Source organism: Monomorium pharaonis, chromosome 5 (genome assembly GCF_013373865.1).
Source record: "Monomorium pharaonis isolate MP-MQ-018 chromosome 5, ASM1337386v2, whole genome shotgun sequence".
NCBI classification, from domain to species: domain Eukaryota; kingdom Metazoa; phylum Arthropoda; class Insecta; order Hymenoptera; family Formicidae; genus Monomorium; species Monomorium pharaonis.
The window spans coordinates 5,717,837-5,730,943 of record NC_050471.1 but is presented as its reverse complement, the minus strand read 5'-3'; the positions used below and the strand labels follow the sequence as shown (position 1 = coordinate 5,730,943).

Here is a 13,107-nt window from a genome sequence, read left to right as displayed (position 1 = left end):
AAAATGCGGAAAATTTTGAAAATCCGTCTGCGATTTAATATTAAAATTAAAAGTTATTAATATATTTTAATTTATTTTTTATTTTTTTATTTATTTTTAATATTTCTTTAAGATTATTTAAGATTTTTTTATTTTATTGTGTCTCTAAGAAAATTTTATAAAATGTTAAGAAATTAAAATTTATTTTTTTAGAAATTATTAATGAAAATTTTATATCAATTTTCTATAGTGATATTTTTTTATCTATTAATTTCTGTATATAGTTATTTATCAACATATTTCCGTGCACTTATCGAGAGGGCAGTAGTGCACAGTGAATGCTTCAAACGTTTCAAATCGTGCAATCTTGACTGTACAGAGGACAGCACTTACTCAACTAACACTCAACAACGCAATATTTAGCGGTATAATATTTGGATGTGGTTTGATGGCTGATGGTGTACGATTTGTCCATTTGTAATATTTTATATCTTAAAGACAATTTCTCGAGCTATTGCAAAATACATCACGTAAAAATTTCTCGAGTGACGTCCGTGTAAACTTATCTACCAAAATGGGTAAAAGTATACTTTATATTTACTCCGAAATATAAAATCGACATATTCAACGGTTGTTTTGAATCGGACGTGTTCAATAAAATTGTGCACGTCCGAAAACTCTAAGGAAAGAGGCGAACGAAAGATCAAAAAGATTTATAGCTTACGTGTGATTGTCTTTTCTCTGGTTTCAAGAATTGCTGAATTGCTTTAGTTGTCATAACCTAATATCTCTCTAATTCTCTATAAGAGTGCGTTCAAATTTCTCAATCGAATATCTTCAGATATCAATTTATTCTTGTTGAAAGTTAAACAAAGATTTGGGTGAAGAATCTGAACGCATCTTAAAATATACAAGAATTGATATGTATTTATAGGTAGAACAAGAGGATCTCAGAGTAATATGAGAGAGAGCCAAGATCTTTTTTTATCCCAGGACCTTCCTGGCCCAAGCAGCCAGGGCAGTGTGTCGTCGCAACGACGTACTAGAAATTCAACCCTCACAAGCTCACAGATTATGAAATCTAATATAAGGGAAAAGGATATGCAATTGATTAATAGCATAATAAGATACCTCTTTGTGGCAGATCACAACAAGCTACCTATACAAAAATCGCATATCATCAAAAATGTTCTAGATGGAAATCGCAAAATTTTTCGTTCGATAATGGAGAACGTAAGCGAGCAATTGTCTGAGGTACATTTGTGTATATTTTTAATCTTTATTTATAGTTATCTATGTAATAATATGTATTGTTTTACAAAGAAAATTATTTTAAAAGTATAGGCAGGTATTCATATCCTGATTTGTTATGTTGTTTAAAAACATCTTGAATCATGGGTACAAATCAAAGTTTGGCCATAAAACAAGAGCAAGATTCTGTGAGAAAGAACTATCACTAGTGCTTTCTTATATTTTATAGTGCTTTTATACTTTTCTTATCTTTTTCTGTAGTAGTTAAATCAATCAAAACTAGTTGTTGACTAGATTCTGATTGTAGGGTCTTTAATAGATCTAGCAATTTCAAGACTCCATCCAATCATTGAAATGATTGACCATTGATCACACAGTGTCTTGAAATTATATTTAAAATCTGTAAGATCAGACTATAAATACCAGCCATTAAATTTATAAGATTAAAAAATTTGAAACAAATTGTTCTGTCTGAAAGGTATTTGGATATAATCTTATAGAAGTTGAAAGTAACAAATACTTATTAGTAAATGAAGTAGAAAATCAACTTCCACATCTCACCTTCGAAGATGGCCATAAACAGGTGCTGTTGTATCTTATACTTGTACATATTTTCATGTTTGGCGAATCGTGCAAAGAAGGTGATTTTTTAAATGTTTTGCATGGTTACATATAAAATACCTCAAATTGGTATAATATGAATAAATTAAGATATTATGACAAAAAATTAAAATATTTATAGATTTTTATTTCAAACAGTTAATTTGTGAGATATAAAGGGCTGATTAATTAGAAATTACGTTTAAATGGTTATCTATCATGTAGTCACTAATACATACGACTCATGGTTATGAAATATCTAAAATATAATTTAAATAGTATATAATTAGCCAGTTTTAAACTCTTATATCTCAAAGACCATTTGAAACAAAAATTCACAAATAATTGTTTTATTTTATTTTTCTTGCTATAGTATTTTGATTCGCGAAATTTGGAACACCGTGTATAATATGCATTTTGTAATATTTATCATTTGTTGTTATATATAATAAGTATATACAAATAACCTTGAATTTTTGTGTACATAAAATTTTATCTAGTAAAAAAATTGATGTTGGAAAATAAATAATATATTTTTTGCAGAAATACTGTGGGACTTTCTTCGACACCTAGGTATTATAACTGAAAATAATTTTCAACATGAATATTTTGGCGATGTTCATCATTTGGTGACAGTAGTAAGAAGCAATTGTTAATTATTGATATATAACTTGTATGATTACTATAATTGATTTCTAAATAATATTTTTGTATGCAGGAGTTTGTAAATCAGAGATACCTTGACAAAACACTAATAGATAGGAATGATCCAACAAAATTCAAATATGCATGGGGATCTCGAGCGCAAAATGAGCTTACTTATCGTTCGGCTTTACAATTTGTGGCAGATGTAAGCATAAACATATATGTTTAATGCTTTAATAAAAATGATAATAAGAATATGTGTATATAATATATACTTTCATTAATAATGTGTATAGAGAAAAGTCATCAATATTGGTATACTACTTTGTTTTTTAATAGAGTAGAGACTTTTCTTTAAGTATTTTTAAAAAGGTTAAGTCTCGCACATTATTTATTAAATTAATTTTTTGTATTTTTAATTTTTTTTAACTATTGAATCTCGAACAATTGTTAATGTATTTGATAGAATTATTTTCATTATATTGTAAGTAGAACATATTATACGTGTGAATAACTAATATTTGAATTGCAGATATACGGTTGTCCCATAAATAAATGGAAATTGCAATATAAAGCTGTACTTGAAGATGAAGCATGAAACGGAAACGAAATAATTTGTCTATTTTTAACGTGTGATAAAGAAACTACAAATGTATAGAGATCTTATCTTTTCTTATTTTTACAGTACAAAGGTTAAAAAAAAAGCTTTCTTTTATATCAAATGGTATATATTATAAAAAATATAACAGTATCTTCATTTAGAATTTAATTTAAAAGTTTTAATTCAAAAAAGTTTTATTTCTCTATATGTAATTTTATATTTTATCCCTTCGTTGAAAAACTCGGGTGTGATAAAAGAATAATATATATTTTTAAATCAAACTATACGATTTCCAAGTATATCTGTCTCTGTCCCTGAAAGCAGCCTTAAAGGTGCAGGGATTAGAATTCGTGTGAAGTCTTCGGATAAAAGTGGTGCCACGTGTGAACTGGTGCACATGTCTGGAATTAAATTACACCTTGCATGTTTTGTTCAATTAAAAATATCAATATAACATGTGCGTAATTCAGTACAGTAAACATTTAGATACTCGTGTGTATGTTTATCCAATTATATTTTTTCCGCATGATTAATTTTTTTCTTACACTATTTCATGCACATTATAGAACTTCAACGATAATTCTTATTTATCTTTAAAATTAATGTAACTGAACAGAACATCAATTTAGAAAAGCGCTTCTAAGTTTGTTTCTTCTCCAGGAGCTTATTATTATTACAATTCGGAAACGCCTTTTAATTGTTAACGAGAATCGTTAATTTCACCGATTTCACTCTAGTCACTCTACGAGTTCGGCCAAAGAAGAAAGAAGCAAAAGACTCTCCGAAATACGCCGGACGGATCGTTCCCTCGCGGACGGAAGTCCACAGGTTGCCAAACTTTTCGCGTCAGAAATCCAGCCGTCCGTGCATTTACCTTACGTCCTCGTGAGGATGAGGAGCACGGAGGGTGGTTGCGCGGAACGGAATCTGTGTCGCGCCGGGTCGGTCACGGCCCCACCGCCGTCGCCGGGATCGCGCGCTCTCATCAGTGCCCACCCAGCTCCGTTGCTCGGCAGAGGCCGCCGAGCGCCGTCCATCCACGCGTCTCGTCTCGAATCGCGCGTCGCGTTTCCGCCGCAGCGGACACTTCCCGCGTTGTTCTTCCTTTTGGGATCCTCGCGCTTTGTACACTGCCCACACAACCCAAACGTAGGGTCGATAACCCCGCGAGAAAGCTCAGAGTACATTACACCTAATTCGGAGAAGTCTATGAATTGTCGCGTTTTCACTCGTCTCGGTACGGAGATTATTTTATCGAAATGATTCAATTTTCTTTCGTTTTACAAGATTTCAGACGAATTGCGTAGCAAAATTGAATAAAAATAACGGGATGAAGTAGAGGTAGTTTTACAGAAAACGCAACGAAACTTATTAAATTTAATATAATGCTACTAAAGTTTTTTAAATTTTCGATAACGTCACGTTTTTTTTTATTTACAAAAATTTATGTATCCAAAGAAATTGGAAGTTTTGTACATATATCTACAGAATTCCCCTTAAAAATGTAAAATGTGGAACTATCGACTCCGCAATATTTTGTATATATTACTCTTTCGTTGCCGAGCAACGTATAAGGATACAACATTCTAATATAATAAAAATGCACTTTATTTTCTTGCGAACAATTATTGTAAAAAGATTATAAGTTTATAATAACATTCATATATTTCTATTAACATATCACATATATTTCTATTAATATTTTAATTTATATTAATATACATTTTGCCATGATGACATTTCAAACTGTTTTGTAAGTCGAATTGATTTACACAAAATTAGGAGACAAGAAAAAACTATCTGAACACATTTTCCTTTTTTTTATCAATTGATGCAAAGATATTTATATTTCCATATACTTTTGACCATTCCTGATCGCGCTGCGCACGTAAAGATTTCAGTGACCAATGAGAATCTGTGGACCAATCGATCTTCTGTGATATTTTGTCGAATAGTTTCACACAAAAAAACAACCAATGGTGGTGCTTCACCTTTATTAACGGTAAGTCGCAAATTAACTTGCATCGATTATCAATTATTTGGATAAAACATTTCAACTCAAAAGACACAAAATGTCAAGAAAAAGCTTGCTTTAGTATTACAGTAATTTGATTAATATTAATTTAAAGAATCGATAATAAAAAAATATCAAAGAAAGAAAATAGTCTGAGTTTTTTAATGATTTTAACATTAACATTATTAATTTTCTTAATGGTTAATCTATTTTGACTATCTTGTACAGTTTATTTTTTCTTTTTTCTCTCTAATATAGAAAGAAAAAGAAAAAATGAACAGTGCAAGAAGTTTAGGTGAAAAAAAAAACAGACCAATTATGTTTATGACTCATACATTTAATAAAACTATATATATATATATATATATATATATATATGATTAAATTTTAAAAAGTGATGAGAAAACTCAATAAATATAATTACCCGACAAAATAATACTTACACTATTTCATTTGTGAGAATTATGTCATGAGCGATCAATATTCTTCTCAGAATATTTAAGCTTAATAACTACTAATTTAAAAAGCAATTCCTAATGATACCATTATATTACCTAACAAACACACAGAACATAGCAGTAACATTGTGGCAATGTTATAACAACATTACAACAATATTAAAAAATTGCCGCAATGTTCTGTGTTTACTGGGTAATGATATTCTGTTATATGTATAATTTTTATGTTTATTCGCAGTTTTTTATATATATAAAGTAGCAGATATACTGTAAAATATATTGCAAGGAACAGGACTTCCGCGAAGAAGTAATGTTAATTCGATCGCGTAACATTCGAGGACATACTAATTTTCTTTGTATCATTTTTCTCTCCGTATTCAATAGATTTCAAGGCGAGCACGAAACTTAAGACAGAACATTTCCTGTGCACGCTGACAAATAATCGGTATTTTGAGAGGACACATTTATTCGCTTCATATCGATCTAGAACCTCGAGAACGGTATTAATAGCGAGGTGATCCCGTGCTTAATAATGCATTCGCGTGTATCTTTCACGACGTTGATTCGCAATAATTTGCTTCGATTGCGAAATTAGACCAGAAAGGTCAGAGGAAAAATCCGACAGTTTATGAAGCTTAATTGTTGCAAAAGGCGCTTCCTCAACAATACGTTTCATGTAAGAATTAATTAAAGCTGCTTTTCTCTTTTGTTTCCGTTCTTCCTTTATTAAGCTTTAATCCGGAAAAATTAAATGTATAAAATTGAAATGTATATAATATTATTCTCTCTGTTATACTAAAGAAATGTCCTTTTTTAAATAATTAAAGGTAAATTACTCGAGAAAGAAATTCATGAATATTTGAAGAATATAAAAATATCAAATATTTTTGAATTTGGAACATAAAAATAATTTACCGATGCAGTTATACATTCGGATTACTTTAGTCTTTAAGTTGCACAGTTTGAAAACATTTGGTATTTTTAAAAATAAAACAGTTTTTATTATTACGCACTTTAACATTGCAATAATGAAAAGAATGATTTTTTATTTATATTAGGTCATTATATCGGTTTGAAATTTTAAATTTGCAATATTGAGAACAGAGATCTTTTTCAAATAAAATTATTATATACATTTTTTCTGTGCTGGCGAATTATTTGTCAAAGCACTTTTCGAGGATGAGCCTTAGAAAACAAGGTGGAAAAACAGATTTCAGGCGTGCCGGGATCAAACAGCAGCATTCGCCAAGGTAATCTTGCGGCGCAGCGATGTTCAATCTTTATCAGAGTCTAAACAAGAAGGACGACGGTGATGGACAGCGGAACCGCGAGTCGGAGGTGACCGGTCACGACAGATTCTGTCAGCATCGTACCGGTCATTCGAGCACTCGTCGCCGTCGTCGCGCCGTCAATCGCAGGACTCAAAGTGCCACTGACCTGAACGCCAGAGCGATGAGCACGACACGGGGTTCATTACGACGGGGTCGCAGCGTAAGCACGGAGGACGACAACGAAAGCGAGGACGACAAGGGCCATCAGCTGGCAAACAAGCTGAACAATCTCGCGCGGCTACTCTTCAGTCGCGTGTCAGCGGCGCGAGGATACAAGGATCAGGAAGACGTCAAGTGAGTATTTCAGGGGTGAAAGGGCCATCCTTCCTGATCGGCTTTACTCCCGCGGAGATTCGAGGTCGGTTAAAATTAACTCTCGCGGAGACAGAGTTCATAATTTATGAATTATGGATTTACATTGGAGGACTTGTGGGATTATAAAATTACACGATTGTAGAGTATTTCCCAAGTACTCCAAGTAGTTTGAGGATTATAAAGTTGCCGCAGAGAAAAAAATGAAGGAAAGTTGTAAAATTAAAGTTAAAGACACAATTGCGAAATTATAGAGCTGTACAATCGTAAAAGCAATACATATAACAAAGTTATAAAATTATTAAATTATAGAGTTTATAGAAATTATAAAGCGAAATTTAAAAAATGCAAATTACACTCTAGAATGGAGTTTCCAAACTTATATAGATCATGACCCATTTTTTTTAAACGATAAACTTATCTTTGAGGATTGTGAAAAAGTGGAAAGCGGGAAACCATAAATTATTTATTTATACCATTTTATTCTTTTTACTTTTTAATTTTTACTTTTTTATTGAATATTATAATAAATTTATTTCTTAAAATATGAGGTATGAAGTGTGATGCGCCTATTTTTTCATCGACGGGAGTCATTTTCGGCGGGACTACATTTTCACGTAGAAGGAATAATCGTAGCTCATTTTGAAACTTGGTTTCGATTACTATCATAACTGAAAAGTTATCGCGATCCATACTTCGGAAATCCCTGCTCTAAAAGACCAGATTAAGATTTAAATATCTCGTAAGTGATGCATTTTTTTTATAAAAGAATCGGTTGAAATTACTTTCTTTTATGTCAAACTGTCAATCAACTACATTCGGGTAAAGACAGAGGAACATTGCATTTTAAAACGCGATATATAAATCATGCTGACGCTCGATCCTCCTCCAGAAGGCAATACGCGATAATCTCTCGAGCCGCGGGGTTTATCCCCACAGGATATGTATTATTCAGATATACGACAATATACCTGTGCCGTTTCTCTCCGCTCTGAATCAGCTATTACTTGTTGTCGCAATCAACAGGCGCGTAAATAATTGTCAATATTGTCACTTAACAATGACACTTAACATTTCCCTTTCCCCTCCATCCCCGTTTGCACTAACAGCATCCCGCCTGATGTCAGATCTAATATTGCCCGATGACATTGTGTATCCTATTAAACCAGCGTTTCAATTATTTGTGTCACGTATCCCCGGGGTGCTTCTCTGTTTGTAAACCGCGAACGAGTCTGTCGTAGACGGCTCAGACGTTCGGCACGAGCGTGGATTGTCCACTTTCGTGCGTTCATCGTCGCGGACGCGTGTTGTGCGGTAATAATTGCTTTTTTGCACTGCAAACGGTTTTTTTTTTTTTTTTCCTGTAAATATATCCGATCAGTAATGAGTTGTGAGCGGTCAAGGAGGATTCATCGAGACGTGCGCGATCTTCGTGGACCTCGATTGGACAATAATAGATATTATCACGTTTCATCGCCCAACTAGTAAGGACGAGAGGCGAAAAGACTACACGAAGGGTGTCCCAGGTACCCAAAGAATTTTCTCCCTGAAATATCAAAATGCCAGCCTCGTCCTAACAATTCCCGATAATTCGGAACGACGGCGGCGAGCAAAGCCCTGGGACACTCGGCACCTGACGTGTGGTTGCATTTTAATTCGGTTACCATGCCTTCGCGCAAACCGCGTTAAGAGGATGTTAAACTGCTAGGCCTGTTTCTACCAACGTAGATTAACTTTAATCTCGGTTTAATTTTGTTACGAGTCGACGCCAGAAGCCGACGATTTTTAAATTTTTTGTCGTTTTTCCTTTTTGTTATCATCTATACTTTAATTTTTTGAAGAAGAATTTTTAATTCTGTAAATGCAATTAAAAGATTAGTGAGTAGGAAAATTCTCGGTAAAACAGCACAACTTTAGCATCCTCTTAAGAGCGGCCGATACGGCCACTGCGGTTCCTCTTTTTCCTATCTTCTTTTTTTTCTTTATTGGATGAAACTCTTTGCAGCCACATAGCATCGTGGCGCTTTATACCGCGCCATAAGCCGTGGGTCACGAATCTAATCCGTTTTTGTACCTGCTATTCCTGGCGGAACCGCAATAATCCGCACGTGGTGGCTGAGAAAGCGCACTTGGAGGGAAAACATTTCTACTACAGTTGGTAGAGAACGTTTCTTTTTTTTCTTTCACGATATACCCCATATCTTTGACCATATACTTGACATATAAAGTATATATAATATGCACAGATGTGCGCGCATCTATTATCTTATAAGTCTATCCAAATATAGATTTAAGTTGTCTATTTGTTTTATTCTGTTACTTTCTTAAAACTTTATCTTTGTGTTAATTATCGTTTCCTTTAATATATAATTTACAGAATCTTTTTTAAAACACATTACAATTACGTTTGTATGTATGCGAATACATATATGTTATTTTATTCTGCTGTCTCTTTAGAAGTCCAGCAGTTTACCTTTTTTTATTTGTTATACCCTTTTCTACAGACACTTTTAAAAACTGATACTTATATAAATGGAGATTCGAGAGTTCTAATTGTTTAAAATAATTTAAATTGACTCGTCAATTAAAACAATGCTATAAAGCGTGCAAGTTTTATCTTCTCGGAGAGAGATTGAATGGGAAAAGAAGAACATAAATGATTAAATAGGAAGGAATAATCAAGCGGAATTTTGCGTATTCCCAACAGGGACGGCAATCACATAGTGGTGGATAGGAGATCGAAATCCCGCAATCGTGCTTTATCAATCTGTAATGACTACCTGGAGAAAACACCGCGTTTCATATTCATGAAGCAACTCGGCAACATCGGTGAGACCCTCCTCTCTTTCTCGTGATTCCGCTGAAGCCGCCGAAGTGTCAAATAAAAAATGTACAAGATGTCCTAAAACCGAAGCGTATTCCATTTTAATGTTATTATAATAACATAGCAAAATAAGAAACGTAAATGTAAAATAGGGACAAACAAAAATTTAAGAAGCTAGTATAAAGAGTTACGATGAAAAATCGATAATCTATTACGATATTGTATTCAGAGATTTGAGTTTTTTTTTCATATCAGCACTTATTAGACGTATCTTCGAGAATTTGTATAAAAGAGAAAGCTGACGCAGACGTTAAAATATCCTTCAGGATCGAGGATGGACAAGTACTGGTTTAGGGTGTGCGACAAGTCGCTGAAGACAGCTCGTCTGTTGACTATGATGCCGTTAAACCCGAACTGTCCGCTGACTGTCTGCCCCTCCACCAAGGACGTCTTGAACAATCTGTTCCTGGTCTTACAACATCCGTACATCTGTCCTGTCTTTCATGTTGATTTTTTCGAGTATGAGGATCAGACTTACATCGTTCTGGTGCAGCCCATCAATAAGTGCAGTCTCAAGGATCTAATATATGACGTAAGTTACTTCGCAAACAGTTATATATTCAGCTTTTTAGAAGAGTGAAAAATACTCATGCAAACTTCACCTTCGCACTTCTTGATTGATCGGAAACCAATTCTTACTTTTTTGCCTTAGCGAAAGTTTTATTAGATGTCATTCTCTCTTTCCTCGTCTTCTTATATAATTGTCAAATATTTTAGTAGATGGGATTAATATTAAATCAAACTAATTAGTAAATTAAATTAATTTAACTAATGTATAAAATCTATTTAGGAGAATCCGATAGAACAAGGTTGTTTATTACCGATAACACGAAGAATTTTTCTCAACACTCTATATGATCTCGCATCAAAATCCCTCGAGGAGAGACACAGAATTAATATTCTAACAAAAATAAATGTCTTGTGGCAGTTCTATCGGCCTTATTGGGCCGAAGACTGGATTCACAAGTATGCCGCGGGTGGCAAGGGACTCGAACTACCACAAGTGCAACAAATCGGACGACAGATATTAGAAGCGTTGGTGTTCCTGAAGCAACAAGGATTTCCCACGGTGACTCATCTCCACTCGGGCAATGTGGTGATTCAGGATGGCGTTGCGAGACTGACCAGTTTGGAGAACACACTTTTAGGTTGCGCCAGTCGCATACATCCCGTCGTGACATCCCAATTAACAGACGCTATTTCAATCGATATTATATGCTTCGGTAAAGACCAATATTTTTCAATATAAAGCTCTTCAAAAGAATTTTAAATTGAGCTTTTTTATTATTAATATAATCAGCGTTTCTTATATTTTTTAAATTTATTCTTTAAATATGATTTTCATGATCGCTCTCTTTCTCTATCTTCTGTACAATTTTAAATTACAGATATTTATATTTTGTAATGTTTTAATATAACTTTTGCACAATTCTTTTTCGACATTTTAATATAAAAGTGCCAAATTGTTCAATAATTGTTTTTAAATTAAAGTCAAATTTACATTTCTTCAATAAAACGTATTTTATATTTTCATACACATTTTATTTTATAATAACGGATAACTTTATGAATTTTATAAATTTATTTTTACACTGCTAGGACACATGTTATTCGAAATGTGCGCTGGCTACGAATTATGTACCTTTAGACCATCTGCCGTCCAGCTAGCAGACATTGAAGAAAAGTATCCGCAAGTAAAGATCAATCGCAAAAACAACCTAGCATAGTCTATTCATAAAATAAGAGTAACTAGTATGCGATATATATATATTTCAATTTCAGGTCGTAAGTTTTCTCGAATTGATATTTACGGAATCGGAAAATCATTTTACCAGCATAGAGGAGTTGCTGATACATGATCTCTTCAAGAACATCGATCTTCGCGAGATGCAACGCGCGACCGAAACTGTAGGTATTGTAACTGTATCCGATTATACATGGTAGTTTAGGTAATTGAAGTCGACATTAACACAATTATTTCAGAGATTTCGTCCGATGCCGTCCTTCATAAAGGAGCTACTCGACGGCATTAAACGACAAGACGGAAAAGAGTGAGTTTCTAGTAACTTTAATGTAGAATTGTAATTTATTAAATATATAAGTCTCGTAAAGACATAGAATGAACTACTAATGTAGACTCCATACTATGTCTACGAATTTAGTCATATATGTGTATTCGAATCCGACATACAAAATAATTACTGGTGTTGCAAATAATTTGTTTTGCATGCACAGCTGGCATAAGACACGCTCTATAAGCGATGTTCATTTAACGCGCAGATTTTGGTAATAAACGAATCCATTAATTGCGCTAATTAATAAGTATGAGTTTAACTGAAGGAGCAATATACGCGAGCGTTTAATTTTCTTTTTTCAGAATTACGAGTATCGACAGCAAGGATTCTGGTACTTTGTCCTTTGAAGGACGGAAAACCATTGGGCAAGAAGAAGACAGCAAGGATTCTGGTACTTTGTCCTTTGAAGGACGGAAAACCATTGGGCAAGAAGACAGCAAGGATGGCGTATCGCTAAATAGCTTTAACGGATCCTTACTCACGCAGATATGCAACGAGCTTTCACAAACAGCTTTATAATATGGGAACAAATGTGTGCGCGCACACGCACGCACGCACACATACACACTCGCATATACACACACAGACACAGTCTTATCTCGAAAAAAATGCACCTATTACATTTGCAAGTGCCAAGAAAACGATTAACTCGTCGCTAATTCTACCATATATTATAATATAAAGCATGTCATAGATTTGTACGACAATGTAAAGATTGTTTTCATATTTGTTTCGTGTTTCCAATGCGGATAAGAATATTGTAAATCACTATAAATAATTTTTTTGTTGTAATAATTCTAGAAACATGGATAACAATTCCTTACTTGTTATAGAACCTGAGAATTATTTGATTATATATTTATAATTGGATATTAGTTTAAATTATGATAATTATGTAGAAGTCACGAAAATGATATTAAATAAAAATTAGGAGCATAAATTGAACAAAATACCACT

The 13,107-nt window shown here is 33.4% G+C and overlaps 2 protein-coding genes across 7 annotated transcripts; both read left to right on the top strand.

Annotated features, from left to right (window-relative positions):
• Nucleotides 1–358: 358 nt before the first annotated feature.
• Nucleotides 359–3,352, top strand: LOC105832828 (non-structural maintenance of chromosomes element 3 homolog). The gene is made up of 6 exons (XM_012674107.3): nt 359–557; nt 914–1,233; nt 1,709–1,871; nt 2,374–2,468; nt 2,549–2,680; nt 3,008–3,352. The coding sequence occupies exons 1-6, from the start codon at nt 554–556 to the stop codon at nt 3,071–3,073; spliced, it is 780 nt and encodes a 259-aa protein (XP_012529561.1). The 5' UTR covers nt 359–553; the 3' UTR covers nt 3,074–3,352.
• A 146-nt stretch (nt 3,353–3,498) lies between these two features.
• Nucleotides 3,499–13,096, top strand: LOC105832821 (slowpoke-binding protein). Of its 6 annotated transcripts, none has more exons than XM_012674094.2 (10): nt 3,499–4,225; nt 4,971–5,078; nt 6,759–7,173; nt 9,899–10,020; nt 10,342–10,607; nt 11,004–11,298; nt 11,675–11,769; nt 11,858–11,983; nt 12,059–12,126; nt 12,453–13,096. In XM_012674094.2, exons 3-10 carry the CDS (start codon nt 6,818–6,820, stop codon nt 12,667–12,669), a joined length of 1,545 nt encoding a protein of 514 aa, XP_012529548.1. In that variant the 5' UTR covers nt 3,499–4,225; nt 4,971–5,078; nt 6,759–6,817; the 3' UTR covers nt 12,670–13,096. The 6 variants fall into 6 exon arrangements, with proteins under 6 accessions (XP_012529548.1, XP_012529547.1, XP_012529551.1 ...); XM_012674093.2 differs by having other exon boundaries at nt 3,499–4,313; XM_012674097.2 differs by adding an exon at nt 12,311–12,361 and having other exon boundaries at nt 3,499–5,078; nt 12,453–12,587.
• Nucleotides 13,097–13,107: the final 11 nt, after the last annotated feature.

What these genes read in the sequence shown, in the direction of transcription:
- LOC105832828 (XM_012674107.3), top strand. An exon ending in TGGCGAATCGTGCAAAGAAG is followed by an intron (nt 1,872 to 2,373) that starts GTGATTTTTTAA and finishes TATTTTTTGCAG; the next exon opens with AAATACTGTGGGACTTTCTT. An exon ending in CTTTACAATTTGTGGCAGAT is followed by an intron (nt 2,681 to 3,007) that starts GTAAGCATAAAC and finishes TTTGAATTGCAG; the next exon opens with ATATACGGTTGTCCCATAAA.
- LOC105832821 (XM_028192764.1), top strand. Translation starts at nt 6,818, where the DNA reads ATGTTCAATCTTTATCAGAGTCTAAACAAGAAGGACGACGGTGATGGA. An exon ending in AAGGATCAGGAAGACGTCAA is followed by an intron (nt 7,174 to 9,898) that starts GTGAGTATTTCA and finishes TATTCCCAACAG; the next exon opens with GGACGGCAATCACATAGTGG. An exon ending in AATCGATATTATATGCTTCG is followed by an intron (nt 11,299 to 11,674) that starts GTAAAGACCAAT and finishes TTACACTGCTAG; the next exon opens with GACACATGTTATTCGAAATG.